Raw genomic sequence first — 26904 nt, 5'->3', positions numbered from 1 at the left:
CTCCTTATTCCTAATTATTAGTTACTGGGATCTCAATTGAATGCCCAAGGTACTGGATTAGGAATCCAGTGTGGTCTTACTACTTTGTCTGTGTAGAACTCCTGTTATCTTACACTGTGTGACCTTGGGTATCTGCTTATATTTCCACCAAATAACAGCTTCTTTCTGCTGTGCTTAGTAATCTCACTCTGTGTATGGGGGTAGGGGATGTTCTTTTGCATAGATTTCTTCTATCCAGTAGTCTGTTCCACAATTTCAACTGCTTTGTAAACCTTTAACTCAAATCTTTAATTCTTCTGCTCATTGACATCACTGTGCTATGCCTGGATTCTGTCTCTCTGACTCAGTCCCAGGTCCGCTTGAGAAGCCGGATCACACACGGTGCTTATACTGAATGTTACCTTCCCATAAAGCATCAGGTTTTCACTGCCTGTTGTCCCATCCAGTGCCTGTAAACAGTTACCTCATATATCTTTTTCAATTGTTGTTTACTGAAGAAGAGCAAGTCTAGTGAGTCTGTCAGGGTCAGAAGCCTACTGAATCTGTATAATCTTAAGTTTTCTATAACATAGAGATTTAAAAATTGCACATAGAAATTATTTATTTGGGAGTTGCAGGTTGTTTATCAGAGCTACTGTGGTACTGTCTCCAGAAACAATTTTTCTATAAGCTCTTGTATTATCATCTTATTTTCCAGTTCATCAGCTATTTCTTGTCACCTGTTAAAAGGCATGGTTTCCAAGGTCTTTTTATACACTTGACACTGAATTTATGAGGTAGAGTTGAAAGATGTATGTTTTCTGTTGTACTTCAGCACAGTTGTCTACCATGTATGGGGAGTGGGCTACTGCAGTTATAAATAAGGTGTAGCTCATTTGAAGAGTGTTACTTTCTCATTTTTATATGTTGATTATTTTCAAACCTGCCTTGATATGTTATTTCAATTACAGTCATTCCCTTTCTCTTTGCGTATAGTATATTCACGCTTTTTTTCTAGTATTCCTCTGTACCTCTTTTCATTTTCCTTTACTTGTACAGAATGGCTTCTCTTAAGTTCAAATTCCTCTCTCATAAACAAATATCATCCACTGACAATTTTACTATGTCATCTAGTGTGGTTTTGTTACTGCATTTTTTAATGGAAATATATATTACTTTACTATTAATTACTTTTTCTCCTATATTTTATACTTTGCATATATGTATATAAATATATGGTACATAATGTGTATGTAGATTATATAAAATTTCTTTCATGAAAAGAATAGGGGCATTACAAAAATATTATAAAAAGTAGACATGGGCCTGATAAAAACCATTGCTTTAAACATATCAAAATGTATTTATTTTACAGTTTAAATCTAATCAATGCAATATCTGAGATCTTTGGGTCTGATTCTGCTGGCTGGTTCATGGTACCCTATTTTCCTTTTGTTTTTCATTATTTTTTTTTTCTTTGTATTTTTTTTTTAATTATTATTTTTTATTTTTTTTCCTTTTATTTATTTATTTATTTATTTATTTAAATTTTAAAATCTTTAATTCTTACATGCATTCTCAAACATGAACCCCCCTCCCACCTCCCTCCCCATAACATCTTTCTGGGTCATCCCCATGCACCAGCCCCAAGCATGCTACATCCTGCGTCAGACATAGACTGGCGATTCAATTCACATGATAGTATACATGTTAGAATGTCATTCTCCCAAATCATCCCACCCTCTCCCTCTCCCTCTGAGTCCAAAAGTCCGTTATACACATCTGTGTCTCTTTCCCTGTCTTGCATACAGGGTCGTCATTGCCATCTTCCTAAATTCCATATATATGTGTTAGTATACTGTATTGGTGTTTTTCTTTCTGGCTTACTTCACTCTGTATAATCGGCTCCAGTTTCATCCATCTCAACAGAACTGATTCAAATGAATTCTTTTTAACGGCTGAGTAATACTCCATTGTGTATATGTACCACAGCTTTCTTATCCATTCATCTGCTGATGGACATCTAGGTTGTTTCCATGTCCTGGCTATTATAAACAGTGCTGCGATGAACATTGGGGTACATGTGTCTCTTTCAATTCTGGTTTCCTCGGTGTGTATGCCCAGCAGTGGGATTGCTGGGTCATAAGGTAGTTCTATTTGCAATTTTTTAAGGAATCTCCACACTGTTCTCCTTTTTAACCAATCATATTTCTTGGACTTTTACCTATAGGAATTCTTTGGCTCCTGGCTTGAAAAATACATTTTTTTCCAGGAATTTTTTGTGTTTGCCTGGAGACATTTGTACCAACTGGAAACTATTTTTTAAGACATGCTCAGCTCATGCCACATCCCCACATGAGCTGCAGTCTGGGTTGTGGTTATCACTTCTCAGGGGAGATTGGTTTCTCTTCCTCCCAGCATCATGTTGGGGGTTAGGAAAGTTTCCATACCATCCCCTTCTTCAGGAAAAATTTTTCATTTATCTTTCCATTGTGGGTTTAGTTTTGAGGGGGTTCCAGCTCTTGGGACAGGATCTCCTGTGACAGCCCCAACTTCCGGGCAGATCCTGGAGTTTGTTTCCTCCCCTTCTGCTTCATCATCCCCCTTACAAGGTCAAAGCTTAAGGTTTGCAGGGTTCTGTGGATGCCTCCAGGGTGAGAGTGTTTCAATGCTCCACTTACTGCCCTGGTTTCCTGTTTTCACTTCCTTTTTGACTTCTAAGCATTCCTTATTTTCTTGCCTGATCAGTAATGCATTTCAAAAGATGTTTTAAAAATATTTTGTCCAGTATTTTTAGTTGTTTTTGGTGGTATGGTCAGAGTATTTTTATATGCTACTTTGAGGGGAATATAATTCGTTATGGGGTTTTTGGTATGGTTGATTAAAAAAATTTATTTTTGCTAGTGTATTTAAAATCTTTTATGTCATTTTTCTTTTCTCTTTTTGTAAATTTCCTGTTTGTGTTTTCTTTTTTTTTTTTTTTCCCCTGCTTTTCTATTTGATTCTGGTGATTTTCCAAAAAAGTGTGTACAGCTTTGGAAAGGGCTTTTTCTGCACTCTTTGACAGACTTCTACTTCCTAAGATATGCATGTTTGACTCTCAGGAAGTTAAGTTTGATACTGGCACTACAGTTCAATTTTAGATCCTTAATTCTTTAGTTTTTATTGTATGTTCTATCGGAGGCTTTTCACTACTGCCTGATTGCTAAATCCATCAACCTATTATTTTAATACTTCATCTTATTAGCCACTTTCTCCACTACAAAACTATTTTCATTTTTAACTGGGGAAACCCTTCTTTTCTCACCTTCCTGCTGTCAACAGAAAAAAAATTGCACATAACTCAATTTTTAGGTTCTGCAGTTTTTTTCAGTCAACACTGCTACCCTTTTGACAGTTTCTTATTAGACACTTTGCTAGTTCTTCCACCTGAAAATTATAAATAGGAGTATCTCTGAAAACTTTGTCTGCAGATCTGTTCTCACTCTTTACGTTTTGCTGGTTGACCTCTGTCCTATAGTTTAAACTACCATCTGTCCTTTCAGTGATGTCTGCCAAATCCATGACTTCAACCTTAGCACCTCCTCAAGTTTCAGAATAGCAGTACCTCCAGAATGCATGTCAGCTGACAGATAACTTTTAGTTCTTCCATTACAACTTTTTGGAAACTCCTTTTTAAAAATTACTGATTTATTTTGCTGCATTGCAGCACACGGAATCTTTCATTCTGGCACACAGGCTTAGTTACCCCCCAGCATGTAGGACCTTAGTTCCCCAGCCAGGGATTGAACCCGAATCCCCTGCCTTGAAAGGTGGATTCTTAACCACTGGACCACCAGGGAAGTCTGTGCAAACTCCTTATGTAGTGATTACTGATTGTTGTCCAAAAGACTTGGCAAAAGATGAGGAAATCGAGCTGAGTCGGTAGTTTTTGCCAGGAGATGAGGCTGCTGCCCCGGGCTATATGACAGCCTAGTAGGTGCCTCTTCCTCTGTAGTATTGTCTAGCATATATGATGGTGACGACAGTACAGAGAGTAAAGTAGGTGGGAATGCATGCCTTTGTTTCTTTCTTTCTTTTTTTGACATTAGTCTATACCTCAATCACTTTCATAATGATGCCCTTTTGGTGCTGCTGCTGCTGCTAAGTCACTTCAGTCGTGTCCGACTCTGTGCGACCCCATAGACAGCAGCCCACCAGGCTCCCCTGTCCCTGGGATTCTCCAGACAAGAACACTGGGGTAGGTTGCCATTTCCTTCTCCAGTGCATGAAAGTGAAAAGTGAAAGTGAAGTCGCTCAGTCGTGTCCGACTCCTAGCGACCCCATGGACTGCAGCCCACCAGGCCCCTCCGTCCATGGGATTTTCCAGGCAAGAGTACTGTAGTGGGGTACCATTGCCTTCTCAGCCTTTTGGTACTAAATTCTCTCTTTCCACCTTCAGATTCCAGCAGCTCATACTAGTTTTCCTTTTCACTGTTAGTTTTTTATCATGCTATTAAAAATAATACAGGGTGACTTAATGAGTTTTTATTTCACTTACAATATTTAAGATAATACTAACATGATCATTGCTGGTTTGTAATTGAGTGGAACAGGTGGGTTGATAGATGTACCTGGAATATCACTTAGAATAACCAGTCTTTGGTATGACATGATGGAAGACCAGAAATCTATCCCCAAATGGACAAGGTACTTGAGAAGACTGTTTATAGGTTTAGGAAAGTTGACCCAAGAGTAAGCTTTATGTTTCCATTTTGCTTCTAAAGGACAAAAAGTTAGTGTAGATTTTAATAATACCTTTTCCTTTTCTTTGAGGCAACCAACTAATAAGACAGTAGACACTATGAAATGCAGTGATAAATGAAGGAACTAACAGGAAAATTAATCAATATTGGAAGACATCTGGAAACAAGGGGTCAGATGGCCTTGAAGAGATGAATTGAGTTTGAGATTACAGAAAGACATCAAAGTGGAAATAATTTATGAGTGATCAGCATAAATAAAATTGCTTAAGGAAATGGATCAGTTGTTCAAAGGAGAGATGATAATAGATAAGCATACATTTAGATCTTGGTGAATCCAAGAAGATACTGAGAATAAATTAGGCAAATAATGTCAGAAAGGTAGAAAGAAAGTCATTATAACAGTATCCTAAGAGCTAGATGAAAAAAGTAGTTTCTAGAATATGCAGATAGTAAGCCAATTTGCCATACATAAAATTGCAGTATACCCAGATTGTCTTTATAATTTTCTTCATCTATAGAATTACTGATAGAATTTATTAAAATAAAGTTACTCTACATTTAATTTTTAGGTACTCCAAGATATAAATCAGAAAAATACTGAACATTTCAACAATTATCTATATACAAGAAAAAATGTTTGGCATCTGCAACAAACCAAATAAATTTGCTAAGAGCTCATCAAAGTTCAGAGTAAGAGATAGTAAAGAAAATCCCAGTGGACAAGGAACGGTAAATACAAATTAAATATAGAGCATTATCAGTTCAGTTCAGTTCAGTTGAGTCCCTCAGTCATGTCCGACTCTTTGCGGCCCCCATGCATCGCAGCACGCCAGGCCTCCCTGTCCATCACCATCTCCCGGAGTTCACTCAGACTCACGTCCATCAAGTCGGTGATGCCATCCAGCCATCTCATCCTCGGTCGTCCCCTTCTCCTCCTGCCCCCAATCCCTCCCAGCATCAGAGTCTTTTCCAATGAGTCAACTCTTTGCATGAGGTGGCCAAAGTACCGGAGTTTCAGCTTTAGTATCATTCCTTCCAAAGAACACCCAGGATTATAAGATAAGCAAAATATTATTATTAGGCTATTTAGTTTGTTTTCTTCCGTATTCTTGAAAAGATATTTTAAGCTTCTCTTGTAATTCATTTTTGCATTCTCTTACCCTAACTCATGAGAACTTCAGTTCTTCTACCATTATCTCACCACCAATGAAGTGGAAGTGCTTCAGGAATATAATATCCAAGATAAGGGAGAGAAATTGTACCTACTGTTTATATAGAGCTTTGTAGTTTGCAAAGCATTTTAAAATATTTATCTCACTTGAGACCCACAGTGGCCATGAAAAGTAAGTGGGAATCATTATCATCTTTATAAAAGGATTCCTAAATGATGAAACTTATTTTAGATGAGGAAACCCAGAGATATTAAGTCATTTATCATGCATCACTAAAGTTGTAGAGAGAAATCCTGGGCTGTCCATTATTAAGTTTGTGGTCATGAGCAATGCATATATCAGCTTTGAAACTCAATTTTTTTTCAACTCTTAAGATGAAAGATTTAAAAATATTAAATTATAAAATATATTTAATATTCTGCTCAGTAATCTTCTCCATTTGCTTTTGCAAGCTAACCAGTTGCCTTCCTAGATATATCCTCCAGTTTTCCACTTCCATTTTCTAATTCAAGCCATAGATTCACCTGGCGTGTTGTCTCTTCCATCTATACAAATCTTACGTATTTTAAGTAGCTTTGACTAACCTGTTGTAGCCAGGTCAGCTCCCTTACAAAACCATTCTGATTGCTCCTAAAAAGTGTGACCATGTTTAATCTTGAAAAGATATAACATTTTCTATCTCTTAAACACCATTTGTCGAACTCTGCATTTTATTAGCCACCAGCATACCAGGAAGAATAGTCATCGCCAGTTACTCTCTGAACTCAGTGGCCTCTTGTAAAACATATTTTAAAAATCATTTTATAAATAATTTACAGATACAAAAATGAAGGGATGTTGTGAAAAACAACTGGATTGGAAATTAATAAGAATTTAAATGTAACAAACTCAAATTTTATTCCATATTTTTCTGATGTAAAGATATAGACACCCAAAATGGGCAATATCCTTTGAATGAACATAACTACTCATGGATGAGCTTGGAACATAGCCATCTTACAAATAGTGATCCAGATTTCAAATATATTTCTAAGAATTCCAGCTTTTTATTACCTATGGTTCTTCTTGTACTTGTATTGTCAAAATACAGTGCTTTTAAAACTTTAATGGTTCATAGTTTTGTGGAAGAGAGTGTGGTAATTTTCCTCAGTCAATAGCAACAAAATATTCTTATTTTAGATGCTGATTAGAATGATCAGTTCAATGAGATTTTTCATTTCTGTACTGTTTATCTCCTTACAGTCAGTGCCTTCATCATTTGTCCTCTTATTAACCATATCAAGTAAATTCACTAGCACAAACTTGATAAAAGGTGAAAAAAATACTGTTACATGTCCTTGTAGCAAACATGTCTTTTCAAAAAATATTACATGATTTCATCCTCCCTGAAAGACTAAGTAACAAATTTCCTTTTTGTCTATAGAAGTATATTTTTCACTCATTGATTCATAAGTTTGCTAAAATACATTTGAGAATCCCAGGGACGGTGGAGCCTGGTGGGCTGCCGTCTATGGGGTTGCACAGAGTCGGACACGACTGAAGCCACTTAGCAGCAGCAGCAGCAGCAGCAGGATATATTATGCAAGTACTCATGATCTGAGCTTTATCTTATATGATTAATCTCATCATCATCATTACAGCCTGGAGTATTACCGTCTGTCTTTTTGTATTTGTGTTCTTTTTCATGTAACAACTGCAAAATACCTTCTGTCAGTTTTCTTCCCTTTGCCATTATCCAAAAGGTGAAAATTTCTGAATTCTCAGCTGTGTTCAGTGAAGAGGTAAAAAGAAAAAGACAACAAAAGTCCTGTCTCCTGATGTCTTTTATACCTTCTGGAAAGATCGGACAATACTTTGGACAATGCAATAACAAGGATGATGAAATGGCGATTATTTCATTATTTTATCATCCCTCTAGATGATCACATCATTTTTAAATTTTCTCCTTTATTTTCTGTGAAAATTTTAAATTCAGTATGGTTATTTGCCAGTTATCAGAAAGTTATTTCATTGTATAATTAATTGATTATTCTGGAGGCAGATCAGAATAATATTAAACAGATTCTTTGCCAACAGTTCTGGATGCCAGGTTTGTGCTGGGCAGTTGAATGATGATTTAGTATAATTGATATTTAGGGTTATGAAATTAAAGAAGATTGAGACTCTTGAGTCTAGGTATTTAAAATCCTCCCTCCCACCCCCACCCCCATCCCCTTTTTTAATCCTTTGAGTTGCTTCTGATCTCAGGTGCCCCTCTCCCAGCTTGGATGGACTCATTTCAATAATGCTTTTATAAGCAAACTAGTCCCCCTTATCCTTTGGTCCCCTCCCAACCCCAACTTGAGATAAATTTGAGTCTCTTTTATCTGCCATTGCCCACTATGGATCTGGCAGATATTTCTCAGAGAGTATCATTAAATCAGACTGAGTTGTGCATTATGAGAGTAGAGAGATATAGACAGTTTAAGTTGGGAAAGAATCAAGAGAAGTCAAGTCCTAGCACCGGAGATGTATGTGTGTGTTAAGTGGCTTCAGTTGTGTCCAACTCTTTGCAACCCTTTGGACCAGAGCCCACCAGGCTTCTCTGTCCATGGGATTCTCCAGGCAAGTATACTGGAGTGGGGTGCCATGCCCTCCTCCAGGGGATGTTCCTTACCTAGGGACCAAACCTGCGTCTCTTATGCCTCCTGTATTGGCAGGCAGGTTCTTTTTCACTTGCACCACCTGGGAAGCCCAGCAAGTGCATGGAAAGTAATGGCGAGTTAGTTAATAGCAGAGCTAAAAACAAAAGTGGAAGTCTCCTGATAGTTGTCTCAGTGAGTTTCCAGCACAGTGAATTGAGAATAGCAAAGTTATGTAAAATGAAAGAGAAGAGGAAAAGCATTAAGTGGCATGAAGTCCTGAAAAGGAAACATTCTAAGTCCTCTACCCACCCTAGCTTTATTGAAGTGTAGTTAACAAGTAAAATTGTAAGATTTTAAAAATGTACATTATGACCATTTGATATATGTATACATTACTAAAGAATTCTTCCCATCTAGTTAATTAACATGTCCATCACCTCACATATTTATCTTATTTTTTTCTTATAAGAACATTTAAGTTCTACTCTCCTGGCATTTTTCAGTTATACAATACAGCATTGTCATCTGTAGTCACCATATTATACACTAGATCTTCAGAACTTATAGCTGAGAGTTTGTATCCTTTTACCAACTTCTCCCTATTTCTCCCACCATCCAACACCTGACAGCCACTTTTCTTTCTATGAGTTTGACCATTTTTATTTTAGGTTCCACGTAAGTACTTGTCTTTCAATGTCTGACTTATTACATTTAGTGTAATACCTTTGAGGTTCATTCATGTTTTTGCAAATGGCAGGATCTGTCTTCCTTATGGCTAAATAATATTCCATTGTGTGTTTAAAAATACCACATTTTCTTTATCCATTCATCCATCAGTGAACGCTTAGGCTGTTTCTAAGTCTTAGCTATTGTAAATAATGTTAGAGTGGGATGTCTTTTCAAGGTAAGGATTTCATTTCCCTTAGGTCTGTACCCAGAGTGATATTGCTGGATCCTATGGTAGTTCTATTTTTAATTTTTGAAGCATCTCCATGCTCTTTTCCATAATAGTTGCACCAATTTACATTCCCACCAACAGTGCACAAACTTTCTCTTTTTTTCCACATCTTCATCTACACTTGTTATCCCTTGTCTTTTTGATGACAGCCATTCTAACAGGTGTAAGGTGACAAACTCATTGTGGTTTAAATTTGCTTTCCCTGATTAATGATGTTGAGCATCTTTTTTTGTACCTGTTGGCTGTTTGTATATCTTCTCTGGAAAAATTTAGATTTTCTTATTTTTTTCAACTCCTTACAATAGTTGGATATACTTCTCAGGATCATGAAAGAGCAAAATGTTTCAAGGTATAGGAAAAATAACATTCCTGAAGAGAAACACAAAAACTTAAATTTGGGTCCATTAACCCTGAGTATTAGGACTTCCCTGGTGGTGCAGTGGATAAGAATCTGCCTGCCAATAGGTTCAGTCCCTAATGCAGGAAGATTTCACATGCTGTGGAGCAACTGTGCCGTGTGCCACAACGAACAATAGCCCCCACTCGCTGCAAGTAGAGAAAGCCCTTGCACAGCAGTGAAGATTTAGCGCAACCGAAACAATAACAACAACAACACAGAAAACCTGAGGGTTAAAGTTAGTTGTGCATTTATGCATCTGATCTCTTTTCTAGATTCTGTGTGCTTAGAAAACAAAGTCATCATGATGTCATAATGATCTTTGCATCTCATGAAGTGGCTTCTATATAGATTTACTCTATGAGAATTACAGGATAGTTTTCAAAAAGGATGACATCATGACTTTCATACAGATATAAAATAAGCAAGTGTTAAAGATTTTTTTTTTAAGTCAAATGAGGGAAATAAGCAGATGTTACAAACTTTCAAAGGAGAATCCACAGAACAGACATGTGTAGATGAGAAATATTGAGATTAGCATGCAAATAGAGGCAGCACTAGCTTTTTCCACATGGGAAAGGAAAGTTAATTGAACCTGACAGGGCAGAATTTGCCGCTGTGTGGGCAAGAATAACTTTGCAGTTATCGGCAATTTAAAGAGCTGTAAGATAACTCCCATAGAATCGGAATCAGATAATCCATAATTGTGAGTGCTGGGTCTAGACAATGCAGTTTTCCAGTGAAGCACTACTTTTTCCTTACACATATGTTGTATTCAGGCTTCCCAGATAGCTCAGTGGGTAAAGAAAGAAGCCGCCTGCAATGCAGGAGACGCAGGCAGATGGGGGTTCGATCCCCGGGTTGGGAAGATCCCCTGGAGGAGGGCATGGCAATCCACTCAAGTATTCTTGCCTGGAAAATCCCATGGACAAGGAGCTTGGTGGGCTACAGTCCGTGGGGTGGCTAGGAGTCGAACATGACTGAAGTGATTGAGCACACATGTATTCAATTAATTATAAAAATAAAACATATAAAGAGAACTTCACACTCAGTGTGATAATAGCACTTTGCCGCTTGCATCTGTCATATTTTTCGATGTTTATTTGTTCTCTGAAATACATACATTTTTATAGTGAAAAGATCAAGTATTATCCAAAGAGGATCACCTCCTTTTACCACTTCTACCAGGATATTTTTCAAGAATTTTTTGTTAGGGAATTCCTTGGTGTCCTTGTTGTTGGGATTCTGGACTTTTACTGCTGTGACCCAGTTTCAGTCCCAAGTTGGGGAACTGACATCCTGCAAGCTGTGTGGCACAGGAAAAAGTTTTTTGTTAGAGACACATAGAAAAATTCTTTAGTGGCTTTATTTCTTTTGTCCTGCTGAGAAGATACACGAGATTCTTCGTGTAAACTTTATCAGCCAAATTTAAAGGATGACCAAAGGAGATGAAAACTATCATTCAAATGTTAAAGGAATTGTTTATAAGGCAAGCCATAGTTTGGCTTATAGAATTTGCAAACGTAAATTTGTTAATGGGCAGAATCTAGTCCTAATGGTTTTTACTTATTAAGAGTATTGGGGGATGTTCCTAGTCGTCCAGTGACTTAAGTCTCCATGTTCCCAATGCAAGGGGTCTGGGTTCGATCCTTGGTCTGGGAACTAAATCTCACGTGCTGCAACTAAGAGTTCACGTGGTGCAACTAAAGATCCCACATGCCACGCCTAAGACCCAGTGCAGCCAAATAAATATAAATAAATATATATTTTTTAAAGTACCTGGATGTGGGTAAGCAGTCCTGGCTTAGCTGTGTCCATGGATCTATCTGCCCTTCTCATACTTCATATTTTACCTCCATCCTTGGCTCCTCAATTGTCTCTTTTTGTTATAGTGACTGTGTACTCACAGAATCACAGCCTTTAAATGCTCAAATAGGGAATCAAAATTTCTTAAGGGATTAGTGAAGATCTGTAAGAATACCTTAGCAGCTTGGCCATCAATCTTTAGTCATATAAAAAGATGGGATGACATGAAGGGCAGCAGCAACCAGTAAGAAGGAAAACAAGAAGTAGCCAAGTCGCTCAGTCATGTCCAACTCTTTGCAAACCCATGGACTACTCCAGGCCAGAATACTGGAGTGGGTAGCCTATCCCTTCTCCAGCAGATCTTCCCAACCCAGGAATCAAACTGGGATCTCCTGCATTGCAGGCGGATTCTCTACCAGCTGAGCTACCAGGGAACCCCTACATGATTTTAAGCTTTAATTTTCAGAATGAGACCTACACAGAGGGGATAACATCACAGTTTATGAAGGCTGTCTGAACATAGTGGCGATTTTCTTTGTTCAGTTTGCACTCACCTACATACCAACATGGTAAACGATATAAGAACTGCTGATTCTTGACAAAGCGCAATATTATATAGCCAGTCACAGGAAGACCAATTGGGCTGGAGGGAGAAGTGGACAGAGGTCATTTACATCTCATCTGTACTTCATTATTTTCCTCAGCAGTAGCTGGTGCTGGAACAGAAGGAGATCAAACTTATCGATCAGTAAAAGCCTTTCTTTGGTGATTTCAGCAGGATAGTTTTTAACTCCTTCTGCTTCTTGAGTAGCTGTAGTGATGGAAGATGGTTTGGCACAAGCTTCTTTTGCATCTTTCACATGAATTAATCCTGCGAATGACATTTTGGGTAGATCACACCAAGCAACATGCTCTAGGGCAATAGGTCCTTTAAAAATATATTTTAATACGACTTGTATAAACATTGTCAATGTAGAAAGCTTACAAGTAGTTCTTATTAATTCAGGAATATAGCAACAATTCAATGTTAATATGAAAAATATTGATTCAGTAATAGGGAGTTGTTTTAACACTATCTTCGTAGAAACTCAAACGCTACCAACATTATTATTGGCACAAAGGTAATTAAGCCGTGGTAACTTCAAAGCTATAGTCTGGCTAAATAAAACAACAATACCTCAGTTGGCTAAAAGTAGGATTGCATCTTAATCCAGCCCTCTTTTTTGCTTCCAGCTTGCAAATAACCAGCATAAATCTGGAACTGTTATCTAACCTTATTCTGTGCAGTTCATCAGTCATGCCACTAAAACTGGTTCTTGACCTCTGTACATCATTCTTTCCTTTGAAATTTCTCATGCTGTTTCTTCCTTTTATGCTTTAACTGAGAAGGTGTGTGTGACAAAATAGAGCTAGTCACTTTTTAATTTTGCAGTCCTTATTTGAATACCTAAGCTGTTTTCATCTTTAAGTATTTTTTATTATGTGTTTAAATTATCTCATAAATTATTTTGATATTTATATCTACTTCTCTAGAAAACAAATTATTATTTCACCTATCAAATAATCATAATGAAATTCCTCTTAAATATCTTGTGTTTTGGACCAAAAGTTTAATAAAAAATTCAGTGTACACATAAAGAGAAAGATACCACTTTAGAATGATTTGTGAAATATGGCAACCATAAAAATAAAGCTAATTTTTAGCCAGTGCTTAAAAAAAATCATGTGATGAGCAAAAAAAAAAAAACACCCCCCAAAATTTATAAAAGTTGACATAAAAGCAGTGGTGGAATTGTCTTTCTTCAGGGCAAACCAGTGTTTATTTATAGCAGGTGTCATACCTCTGACACTGGTGAATGTGAAATGGTCTGGTGGAAAGCAAGCAGCACTGGGGTTTTAAGTTTTCAGCAGGACTGCTGTAATAGATAAATGAACCAACATTTTCACATTGCTGTAATCAGATTACTATAATCTGATTCTTTCATCAAAGTAAATATCTAATTTTAACCACCTCAAGATAAGATAAATATTGAATGTCTGTCTTTCACTTTACTACCTGCATTAACCTTCTAAAAACGCTTTATACCTAAAGTTCGGTCTGACCAAAAACGGTAGATAAATTGACCTTGGTTCCAACTAGAACAAATTTAAACCAGCAGTTTGGATAGTTGCAACTCTGCCACTTCAAAAATACAGTGACTTTTGTGTGTGTGTGTTTGTGTGTGTGTCTGCATGTTGTCCTGACCTGGACACTTCTTAGCTGTGATGCGATCATGCAAGCTGGCTGTCAGAGTGCCCACTGCATGTGAGATTGGGTCCTATTTTGTAATGGACTGTTTTGACTTCCCCAGAAATTGGAAAGCATTAAGTTATCTATGTTTGAGTCTATCTTTCTCCTTGTTTTTTTCAGCTTTTCCATTAGCCAGAAGAGATTACCTGTGTGGCATGTTGTTTGCCACCTAAAAGAGAGATAACATTTCTATTCCAAATACAGGTTTAACTTATGACCTAGAATTCATTATAATGCTCCCTCTCAAGTTATGGTACAAAGTAGCCAATTCTCAACAAGCAATTATTGTTCCATGGAATTGCTGCATGACTTCCAAGTACTTTTAAACATAATGGAATGAAATACAAAAATGCCTGGCTTATACTTACAACTGATGGAAGGGCCCTTACATGAAAAAGGGTCCCTTTGCCCTAATTTTTCCAGTGGTTTTCCTCTCCCGTTTCATGTCCTCAGCTCTTTAAAATCTGCTGTATGTTCCATCCCTACTTCTCTTGACCCTGCACCATCATTCATCACATGTCTGTCCCACACATTTTCCATCTTATCTTCTTGTTTTTATAAGATGATGAAAGGTTTGCGAATAGAGCTATTACTATATTTTAGCCAGTTGTCAAGATACTGCGGTACATTTTTAGCTGGTGTTATGATACAGATGACAGACCATGGCATTAATCAGAGAGAGTGTCCAAAAACTAATAAACATAAGCAATCCAAAAAGCAGTTAGGCGAAGACATCAAACAAGATTTTACACACACACACACACACACACACACACATACACACACACACACATGTGTATATTACCATTTAGCTAACTATTCACATACATTTCATTAGTATGAAGTGATATTCATCGTAGATATTCTTAAGTGTTTGGTTTTTTTCTATTTTTCATATGTATTTATGAAAGTGATTTCTTGGGTATTGTAAGCAATTGAATCCACTGACAGACAAGGTATCTAGATAATTATATCTAGATATAATGGCCAAAACAGTCCGTTATAAAATAGGACCCAATCTCACATGCAGTGGGCACTCTGACAGCACAGCCTGCGTGATCCCATCACAGCTAAGGTATCTAGGTATCTAGAATCAGGTGTTAAAAAGAGGTTCAGTTTAGTTCAGTCGCTCAGTCGTGTCCAACTCTTTGCGACCCCATGAATTGCAGCACGCCAGGCCTCCCTGTCCATCACCAACTCCCGGAGTTCACCCAAGCTCATGTCCATCGAGTCGGTGATGCCATCCAGCCATCTCATCCTCTGTCATCCCCCTCTCCTCCTGCCCCCAATCCCTCCCAGCATCAGAGTCTTTTCCAAGAGTCAACTGATGCTGAAGCTGAAGCCTCAATACTTTGGCCACCTGATTCAAAGAGCCAACTCGTTGGAAGAGACCCTGATGCTGGGAAAGATTGACATCAAAAGGAGAAGAGGACAGCAGAGAATGAGATGATTAGACAGCATCACCAATTCAGTGGACATGAGTTTGAGCAAACTCTGGGAGATAGTGAAGGACAGTGAAGCCTAGTGTGCTGCAGTCCATGGGTCACAAAGAGTCAGACACAAGTTAGCAACTGAACAACAATACCATCTATTATACATTTTATTTATCTTTAAGTTTAAAAAAAGAGTAGGCAGGAGTAATTTTATCAGTGGCAGTCTTTTAGGTGAAGTGTAGTTTACATTTTAGAGGTTTTAAAAATTCCATGGCTAACATAACATCTTTTTATTATGTTTATGTTAATTTTGTATGTGGCCATTAGAAATATTTGCAGGAATATCTCTACCGGAAACAAGTTTATATGGTTTTGAGAATTATTATAGATGGAGGCAACAGAAATGGAGAATTAAAAGAATTATTATGAGAAGTCAATAAATATTAATTGGTGGTAATAGTGAAATTTAGAGAAAGGAGCAGTTGATTCAATGGCTGTAAATTATCACCTGTTTTGATGATATGGGTGCATGCACATTTAACCCATAACGATGAGCTAAGAGTTGAGTAATGGCCTCAGAAACAGAGAAACTACTTCGGAACCTAGACTCCATAGATTTTTGCAGTCTTTTCCTACCAAAATAAGCAGGAGACTTCCCTGGTGGCTCAGATGATAAAGAATCTGCCTGCAATGCAGAAGACCCAGGTTTGATCCCTGGATTGGGAAGATCCTCTGGAGAAGGAAATGGCCAGCCATTCCAGTATTCTTCCCAGGAGAATTCCATGGACAGCAGGGAGCCTGGTAGGCTACAGTCCATGGGGTTACAAAGAGTTGGATACAACTGAGCGACTGACACACACAGTGATGATAAAAAGATGTAGGTTTTTGTGCTGTTAGAAGTTTCAGGGAATCATTTTTAGTTCATAGTAAAGAAACAAGATCCATACATAGCCTTTTTCCTCTCTCCCCTCCTCCTTTCTGCCTTCTTCCTTTCCAGGCATCAGTGGACTGTTGAAACAGTGTTGGGGAATATTTGGTATTCAGTTTTGAACCACATTTCTTGTGGTTGGGATTACGAGGTGATCTCTTGGTTAAAGTTGTCAGTGGTAAACTCAGGTTTGTATATAGTGGTGGTTCTCAAGTAGCTGCTCACTATCAACAGGGAAGTTTTTTAAAAAGTATTGATGCCCGGGGTGTGCCTTCAAAGATTCTGATTTATTGGTCTGCAATAGGACCCAGGCATAGGTATTTTTTAAAAAGCTTCCAAGGTGGTCCTAGAATTGTTCATGTGCAAGTTAACTGTTAGATGATTGATGATAATAATGGTCAAATTGTAAAATGGAAATGCAGCTTTATAATTGCTCTTTTTCCTTTTTCAATTGTACAAATAATTATAAATTTTCTGGTGGTTATTTTAAAAAGAAACTATAAAGAACTTATGGGATTCTTATATGAAAGTTCCCCTTCACCTTACATCTACTCTCTCCAGATGTAACCACTTCCAGTGGTTTTCTATGCATCTAAAAATGCATACATTTACTTATATATAGTGTTTTTGAAACATAAAGGAGATCATACCTTCTTTTATATATTATTATGTGTTTTGCTTTTTTCACTTATCTTGGAGATCTTTCTATGTCAATACATAAAGATCTACCTTATTTTAAAAAATATTCTTTTACTTCATTCCTTTTAATATCTGTAGAGTGTTTCTCAGTATATGGGCTTTAATTTCTTTCTCATTTTCACATATCTAGCTCACTGTAACAGAGCAAAGATTCTGTAACCAGACTACCTGGTTTTGACTATAAATATTTATTCTTGTTGTTGATATTATTATCATTTTAATTTTTCAATTTTTTACCAGTATGGACAACACCGTGATATTTTAGTACCTAGATCATTGTGCTTATCAGTGAATATTCCTGAAAGGCAAATTCCTAGAGTTAGAGTTGCTGGCTTAGAGAGGATACATATTAATATTTTGAATTATGCTATCACATTTTCCTCCAGGAGCAATTTATATTTGCTTCAGCCAATACAATCTCATTGCAGTTTGTATTTCAAGGCCTGAATACGTTGTTTATATCACAGTGCGATCGCATGGGCACTACAGTGGGAACTACCGCATGGGAACTGCAGTTCCAACTACAGAGATTGGAATTCGTTTTCTTTATTTTGGCTGGAATTTCTTTGAGTTACTTTAGTAGCTCTGACTATAGGTTATTAACCTGAAGTTCCAACTTATGGTCTTAAACGTATGATTAAGAAGAACAGAAAAATTATTTACGGATTTTTTTAGACAAAAACTAGACACTAGAAGAAGAGTAGAAAGTACAAGAGGAGTAGGAAAAAAACTGGGCGTTGGCAGTCAAAAGTCTGGCCTGGATTAGTTGCTGCTTTTAATTTTATCGATGCAAAGAGAAGCTCACTTCCCCATAGCACAGTGACAGAACAATAACCCAGTCTCAAGAAAAATCGACTTCAAATCTGTGTGTTTGTGGCTGTTTTAAATTCAGGACCCTGTATTTTTTAGATTACATGCGATAACAGTTACATCAATATTGTTGGGTATAATGTTTTTATATAATGAAAATACAAGTGAAACATTATTTTTCAATTAAAATTTCCTTCTCTGTATACTCTCTGAGACTTGGTTTTCTCAACAATGCACTGTTTTACTTTTCTAATAAAGAGCAGTACGCTGCGAGTCTTTAAAGTAGTTTTTATTCATTTATTTCTGGCTGTGCTGGGTCTTCACTGCTGCACTGGCTTCTCTGGTTGCGGTGCTCAGGCTTCTCATAGCGATGGCTTCTTTTGTTGTGGAGCGTGGGCTCTAGAGCACGCAGACTTCGCTTGGGGCATGTGGGCTCAGTAGTTGCAGCTTCCAGGCTCCAGAGCACAGACTCAATAGTTGTGGCGCATGGGTCCAGCTGCTCTGTGTCACGTGGGATCCTCCCAGACCAGGGATCACACCCATGTCTTCTGTATCGGCAGGCCAATTCTTTACCACTGAATCATCAGGGCAGCCCTGATACAATGTTGATATTGTAGTACCTATTTCATAGGGTTCAGGGGAGAATTCAATTTTATTTTACATATTCAAAACCTTTTGCACAGTGTCTGGAATGTAGTAAGCTCTTAATAAATCGAACTTCAGTATTCCTGTAATTATCATTTTAACTCTTTTAACAGTGTGTTCAGCCTTGCTGTGACAGATGCAATCTGCCCACCCCTGTACCTTCTGAGGGTAAGAGAGGCAGATTTCTAGGCCAACCTTCCAGAAGACCCCATTTTGTCTGAAAGTTTCCCAACAACCTAAATTCACAACTGGGTATAGCTTATTCACTCCATAGGACCCCCCCAAAATACCAAGAGGAGAGTTAGAAAACATTGATGAACCACATTTCCTGACTTTTCTTTACCCCTCTGGACTTCCACTTTGAAATTTGATTGATCTTTTCTTTCATCTCTCTCTTCCAGGGATTTTTATGTACTCCTTTCCTGTATTTATCCCTCCTTCCTGCCCGGTTGCCTGCACTTTTCCCACTTTGTTCTCTTTCACTGAGACTGCCTTGCTTAGGTTCTCTCATTTCCTTCCTCTTTAGAAGCCTACAGATCACTGTGTCCTTATCTTCTGTTTCTCTTAATGTTCATTTATTTGGCTACACCTGGTCTTGGTTGTAGCACATGGGATCTTCAGTTGCTGCATGAGGACTCTTAGTTGCAGCATGTGGGATCTAGTTCCCTGACTAGGTATTGAACCTGGACCCGCTGCACTGGGAACGTGGAACCTTAGCCACTGGATCGCTAGGGAGGTGCCTGTATCATTATCCTTAATGCCTCCCTCTTAGCTCTCAGAATATAAGTTTCTATATATCTTCTTATTAAGACTTTCAAATATTTAGAAGCACCTACATTGTTTTGTTTTGTTCTTTTTCCGTTACATTTTTAGACAAAACTGGATTTCTGTTTATGTAGTGTCACTCCTCATTTTTTAAAATCACTTTTGGGACTTGTTTTAATGCTTGCATCATAACATAAAATTTATTCAAATTAAACTGATTTGGAGGGGTTGAGAGAGTGAACAAAAGAGACTGGTACCATGCAGAGCTTTGTATAGAGAATGTGGTGTGATATTATTTGTGAGCTGTTCCATTTTGGTGTCAGTCCCTAGGGAAGGAAGCGGTTTCCTAATGGGGTGTGATCTGTACTCTTAGGAAGAGTGATTGGCATTGAATGATTAAATAGAAGAGGAGAATACATACCACTCCTCCCCTTTAAAGCTAAGCACATATATACTGAATGCAAGTCTTTTCATCATGGAAGGCAGTCTGGCGTAATCATAGAACAAATCTGAAAAGCTAAGGGAGTGAATTAACTATGCAGATCAAAATGCAAGGAAACCAAAATGATGCAGTGTCCTTAAAAGTAACTTTCAGAACCCAAATAAATGTAGTGGTAAATGCACATGTGGAATATAATGGAAGACCCCATTTGAGGAAAAATGAAATCCTGACATGAGGCCCTTGGTAAATGAGCGGGCAAGTGGCTCCCTGAATTGGATAACAGTGTGCATTCCACAGTGACTGATGAAATTGATGTGTCCGTGGGAGAGCAGCTCTATTACTCAGCCTTTAACCTATTTTCTCTCTCTTCAGAAATGAGCTCCTAAGTCGGTGTTATCCTCAAGGAAGTGAGTTTAATTCAAAAGGAGGTATTTTATAGATGGGCAAATTTAAGCATTCACTTTGCACTAGAAGAGAAGTATGTGGAAAAGCATTATTATAAGTAATGGGCTTATACTTCTCAAAGATGCCATTTTAGACTATATTTGGGGACCCTGAATTTGAAGCATTAGTGAGTAATTTTTATTGTTTAATTTTGCATTATCTCCGAGAAATTACCACCAAAACAATATTGAATCTGCTTTGTAACATTTCATTAATTTTTTTATATTAAAGTATAATAATAATCCTAAAAAGTGATTTTTTTTCCCTTTAACTTTTGAAGATATGATACTGTTGTTTCCTGACATAAGTATTTGTTAATTACTGAAAAATAAAAGCCCATCTTGTGATTCCGTTATTCTAAAATTTACAAGGTAGTATTGATAAATGGAGAAGCAGGGTGTTCATTATGCTAGTTTTTTCTACATTAAAAACAAACTCACTCTATAACTTATTTTAGAAGATAAAATATATATTCCTAAATATGATGAGAATGATCAGTTCAGTGAGATTTTTCATTTCTGTGCTACTTATCTCCTTTCAGTAAGTGCCTCAGCATTTTTCCACTTATGAACCTTGTCAAGTAAATTCCCTAGCACTAACTTGATAAAAGGTGAAAAAATACTGTTGCATGTCCTTTTAGCAAACATGTATCATCAAAAAATATTGCTTGATAACATCCTCCCTGAAGAATTAACTAACTAATAAATTTCCTTTTTGTCCATAGACATGTATTATTCACTCATCCATTCTTGAGTCTGATAAAATATATTTCTAAGATAGAGTATGTGAAGACTCATAATCTGAGATTTAGCTTATGTGATTAATTTCATCATCATCATCAGAGTCTGGAGTATTACTATCTTTTTGTATTTGTATTTTTTTTCCATCTAACAGTTGAAAAATATCAGTTTTTTTCTCTTTGCTATTATTCAGAAAACAAAAATTTTTGAATTCTTAACTGTGTTCAATAAAGAGTTAGAAAAAAAGACAACAAAAGTCCTATCTCCTGATGTCTTTTATACCTTTTGGAAAGATAGGACAGTAGTTTGGGCAGTGCAATAACAAGGATGATGAAATAGCCATTATTTATTTCATTATTTTATCATCCCTCTATATGATCACATCATTTTTCAATTTTCTTATTTTTTTCTATGAAAGCCTTAAATTCAATATGGTTATTTGCCAATTATCAGAAAATTGTTTAATTGTGTAATCAATATATTATTCAGAAGGAAATGGCACCCCACTCCAGTGTTCTTGCCTGGAGAATCCCAGGGACGGGGGAGTCTGGCGGGCTGCCGTCTGTGGGGTTGCACAGAGTCGGACACGACTGAAGTGACTTAGTAGTAGTAGAATAGAATAATGTTAAACAGATTTTCTCTGCCAACAGCTTTGGATGTGCTAGGATTGCGTGGGGCAATTGAGTGATAATTACTGTATAATTTCATTATTAATAATTGATAATTATGTTATAATCTCAATTCCAGAGATTCTTGGAATTGAGATTATATAATGGATATGGTAATGAAATTAGAGAAGATCGAGACTATTGATGCTTCTGGTCTCAGGAGTCTCCCCAGCTTGGACTAGCTCATTTCAATAACTTTTATGAGCAAACTAGTCTCCCTCATCCTTTTTTCGCTTCCCACCATCCACCTTCCTAATTCCAACTCTAGATGAATTTGGGTCCTTTCTACCTCCATTGCCCACTACAGGACTGGCAGATATTTCTTGAAGAAAGTCTTAAAATCAGACTGAGTTGTGCATTATGAAAGTAGAGAGACACCAAGATCATAGATAAAGTTGGAAGAGAATCAAGAGGTGTCAAGTCCTAGCACCGTCTTGCAAGTGAGATGGAGAGTTAGTGAACAGTAGAACTAAAAACGAGTAGAAGTTTCCTGACCTTTGTCTCAAATGAGTTTCTATCCCAGTGAATTAAGTAGCAAAGTTATATAAACTAAGAGCAGAGAAAAAGTGTTAAGGTGGCATAAAGTCCTCTAAGGGAAACATTCTAAGCCCCATCTCCACCTCAGTTTAGTGAAATGTAGTCAACAAGTAAAACTATAAGATTTTTAAAGTGTACATTGTGATTATTTGATATATATGTGTGTTTTGAAAGAATTCCTCCCATCTAGTTAATTAACAGGTGTCCCAGGTGGCTCAGTGCTAAAGAATCTGCCTGCCAATGCATGAGATGTGTTCAGTCCTTGGGTTGAGAAGATCCGCTTGGGAAGGAAATGGCATACCAGCTCCAGTATTCTTGCCTGGGAAATGGCATAGAGAGAGGAGCCTGATGAGCTATATATACATAGTCCATGGGGTCCTAAAGAGTCAGACATGACTTAACGACTGAACAGTTACAATAACAACAATCCTACATATACTTCCCAGTAGGTTAATAGTAGCTTGTTTTGGAAATACTTGGTAATATAAGTTACTGACTTTCTAGTCTCACACACACTAGCTGGCTAGTTAATTATAACTAACTTTTTTGTCATGATCTTAAGCTGATTCCCAGAGTTACCACCTGTTTTGCTTTGATTTTGTAAAATGACCTATTGTGTGTATTTCATGATGAGAATTAATGGAATCATAAATGTATTTGGAAAATAAATTTAGAATAGAAAAACCCTTAAAACATTTCATTTGTAGACAAATTTTGTATTATGTAACTAAGTAGGTTAAAAACCTTCACAAATAAAAAAAAATATATTTTCTCATGATGTTTTATTGTTTTTAATATAAAACTTTAAAAGAAAATCTGATTGAAATATGTCTTCCAAATAACTTTTAGAGTCTTAGTCAAAATTTCAAACATAGTACAAGCTGTGCCCCCAGTGTGCATTCATTTATTAATTAAAGATGGATTTATATTTATCTCAATTTAGAATTTACCCTGAAGGAAAACTTAATTTCTTACAGAAAGAAAGTTTTTCCTGTTCCTGAACTAGCATCAACCTTTATTAATCTGACATAGGTATCTATCTAGAAGCTTTCTTTTATAGCATTCTTCTGAATCAGACACTTTCTATTTTGCTCTAATATTACTTGGTAATTTCCCAGATATTCACCATAGATGTCTGACTTTTTATTTATCAAATTTCGCTGCACTCATTTGTGCAAAAGGAAAAAAATTCCTCCAGTTCAACTAATTTCCATAGCCAAAATAATTAACACCCAAAGAAATGTTAAACTCATAAAATTTAATTTTCTCTATAATTTTTCCATTTGCTGATTGAATTGGTGTTGCATTTTAAGTCAACTGCTGGGTTTTAAAACTTTTTCAAGCTAGCTGGTTGTTTTTTGTTGAACGTGGCTGCCCTCTAATGGACTAAACTTCCTTTAGAATAACCTGACTCAAATTTCAAGGAGTCATTTATCTGTGGAAGTGATTAGTCTTTCATGCTTTCAGATTCTGGTTTTTTATTGATTTTTGTGTTTAGTACAACACGGGTGTGTGTGTGTGTGTGTGTGTGTGTGTGTGTGTGTGTGTGTGTGTGAAGGCATACTGAAATCAGCTGATCTCTTTGACAGTCTTTATATTTTAGCATATTTTGATTTCTGAGATATTTTATGATATACCTGGTCCTACTTAAGATGTTTTTCAATGTTCTTGCTGCAGATGCTACAACTGTGGTGGCCTTGATCATCATGCTAAGGAATGCAGTCTACCTCCTCAGCCAAAGAAGTGCCATTGCTGTCAGAGCATCACGCACATGGTGGCGAACTGCCCCCACAAAACTGCGGTGCAGCCGCCAGCCAGTTCTCAGGGAAGACAGGAAGCGGAGCCCCAGCCGTGCACGTCGACGTTCCCTCGGGAGGTGGGGGGAGGGCACGGCTGTCCGTCATTTCAGGAGGCGAGGTCCGAGCTCTCGGAGTGGCCAGGCAGGGCCCCTCAAGAAGCTTCCTCCACCAAGTCATCTGCAGCACCGGAAGAACAAAGCAAAAAGGGGCCTTCCGTTCAAAAAAGGAAAAAGACATAACCTTTCCTTAACGTATCATTTTCTCTCCCCGATTGGGAAGTCTACCTCATGCAAATTCAGGGGAACAGTATTTCACATATAGCAGCTGACCTGGGATTTTTAACTACTGTTGAGGAACTGTGAATGTTTTTAAACAGACAAATCACTCTAAGCAAATTACCTTGGAGCAGGGTGTCATGTGTTATGTGACTCAGAGAATGAGATGCTGTTATCTGTATGTACACGTGTGAGAGGGAGCGAGCCTGAGTCTTTGTGTGTGTAGGAGGATTTTCTTTAGAATGTAGACATATATATATAAAGAGGGCTTGTCTTTATATATGTGTGTATGGAGATACAAGCACACACCCTCCCTCACAGAATTGGACATCCCGCAAGAATTGAAAACCCTCAGTGAAGCATTTTTAGATGGTTTTGAAAATAACCCTTGGAGTTTTTCTTGAAATACCATTCCCTTTATATTACATTAGAGAAAAAAAAAAGACTGTTACCTTTTATGTGAACCAAAGGATATACTTCAGATCTCAGAGCTGCCAGTCATATGGTACTAAAGATTTTTAAAACATCAGTCGTCCCGAATTTGGGATTGCCTCTTTTTCTTGGTATCTGTACAGTGTATCCCCCCACCCAACCCCTTTTCAAGGCAGTACCTTAACTCCATATGCCTCTGACTGCCGTTTAAGCTTTTTTGAATCTGGGATACAAACCAGAAAAGACAATGAATGTGTAATCTCTGTGCCGATATTTCAGTGTTTTCAATTCCAATGTTTTGATTGTAAATTAGATGCCTATTCAGAGAAATGAAGGGGGAGGGCAATGTATAAATGTAGTGAAGTGATTGTTTTCAATGGTATTTTGATACCAGCTCATTGTAATCTCTTAACTGTTGTGAGGTTTTTGAGGGACTGTGGCGACAGCAGCTCCCCTTGACTAAGTCAATCCTTCTAACCATCACTTCGAGCAGGGGCCTCCTTGTTTACTACTGAAGACCTTGGAGGAAAACTCCAGTCATTGGGTGTATGTTTTTGGTGGCTGTTTTCATTCCCCCTGGAGAGTTACCTAACTTGTTTCTAAAACAAACACGCAAAACAGCACAGTAGAATGCCAGGGTTGAGAATGAATATTGAGTGGATGCTCACAATTGCCCATGATGTATGACCTTGAATAATACGAAAAAGCATCATGTTTGGTGGCAGGCGACTAGAGTGATGAGCCTGGGGAGAAAGGTTCCCAAACCTCTCCTACCAGAGAGCGGAGTGTTTTTTATACAATACAGTTGATCTTACAGAGAATTCCTTCATGACTGCTACTGAAGGGACGAATACGGGAGATTCGGGATGAGCATTCAGTGATGGAGACAGAGACAGAAGTGTCAGTGGCTAGGGGCCAACCACAGTATTGATCCCTTCAGCTTCCAGTCATGAAAAACACTCATTTTGCTGTCATCCTGGTTCTAGATCTTATGGATGAATTTTGGGAACATCTCCAAGAAGGTACCAATTAGTAGTAACGCTTAACATTGGCAGTAAGTAGAGTCTTGTATGAGCCTGTTGGTGTAAGCTCAGATAATCAGAAACAGAAAATAGCATGATTCAAATGAGACACGTTCTGCTGAACAGTTTCTGCTCCCTCCCAACTTGTCCTGCCGAGGGAGACTTATTGTACGGTTTTGCCCCTGTTTCAGCAAGCAAGCCACGTGGAAGGAGAGCAAGCGAGCCTGGGGCTGGGCCACCAGCCCTTCCAACTCAGCTTGAGTTTAGAGCAAGCGAGCCTGGGGCTGGGCCACCAGCCCTTCCAACTCAGCTGGAGGTGACAGTGTTTGTGAGAGTCTCCATGGGATGTACTGAAATCTCAGTATGCTGTGATGCAAAGCTTACCTTTGACGATATTGAATGTGATAAATAGCTATAGAGAAGTACTTCCTTGCCTTATGTGAGGAGTGTAAGCTTATTTAAATTATGTAGACAAATCAAAGTGGCATTGCTTAATTTTTAGCAGGTATAATAAGCAGGTTAACAGTAAAAATGCAAAATGTAATAAGTCACTTTGAAAATTCAAACCAAAGTTCCTTGACCTTGTTAGAAATAGGAAATTATGGACTTGAGAATTGGACATTCCCTGTTTACATATAAAAAGTTCAGAGCTGAGATCACGATTTAAAAAAAGAAACATTTTATAACTGTGGACCTTATGGGTGCAATTTGAAATCACTTTTCAGCATCTCACCAGACTGAACTAAGCACATACCAAACCTATCTTTGATGAAAAGTTGGGGTTTATTTTTTATATAAGAATATTATCACTATTACATAAACATACTCAGGACAAAGAACTTCACTCAGGGAACATACCGTATAATAATTGTTATTTCTTTACAGAATAGTCTACAGTCCTGCTTACTCAAAACAAACCAAATAACTTATACCTTTATGTAAGTATTATGTACTGATGTTAGTAATAACTACCTCTGAGTTTGACATAGATCAAAATGTCCAAATATCAATTATCAGCTCTCCTTTTTTAATTTCATGTGAAAATTACTCAAGGAGACTTCCTCCACTCCTTTCAGATGTGAATATCACTGACATAAGCACAGTGTCCATTTACATGGGTGAAATATTCTGTTTACAGCAAAAGGCTACCTCATAGTTGATGCATAGCACACCTTTATGCTGCTCCAGCCTTACAGTGGCTGATAATTCTCTGGTACAGAATCTTTTTATCTAGAATATAGCTAGCAATTCATAACTGCATGTTTCTGACAAACACTTGTGAATAATGAAGCAT

The 26904-nt window shown here is 37.5% G+C and overlaps 1 protein-coding gene across 4 annotated transcripts in view; it reads left to right on the top strand.

Moving 5' to 3' along the window:
• The window catches only part of LIN28B (lin-28 homolog B), a 134441-nt gene extending 108741 nt beyond the window's left edge, over nucleotides 1-25700 (top strand). Inside the window, exon 5 of one of the 4 annotated variants that reach the window (XM_069598260.1) lies at nucleotides 23760-25700. In XM_069598260.1, coding sequence (XP_069454361.1) covers nucleotides 23760-24120 — 361 coding nt within the window. In that variant the 3' untranslated portion in view covers nucleotides 24121-25700. The remainder of the gene's footprint in view (nucleotides 1-23759) is intronic. The other 3 variants (XM_069598261.1, XM_069598262.1, XM_069598259.1) reach the window with 3 other exon arrangements.
• Nucleotides 25701-26904: the final 1204 nt, after the last annotated feature.

The sequence above is a fragment of the Ovis canadensis genome, chromosome 8 (assembly GCF_042477335.2).
Source record: "Ovis canadensis isolate MfBH-ARS-UI-01 breed Bighorn chromosome 8, ARS-UI_OviCan_v2, whole genome shotgun sequence".
NCBI classification, from domain to species: domain Eukaryota; kingdom Metazoa; phylum Chordata; class Mammalia; order Artiodactyla; family Bovidae; genus Ovis; species Ovis canadensis.
This window is presented reverse-complemented; position numbering and strand designations above follow the sequence as displayed.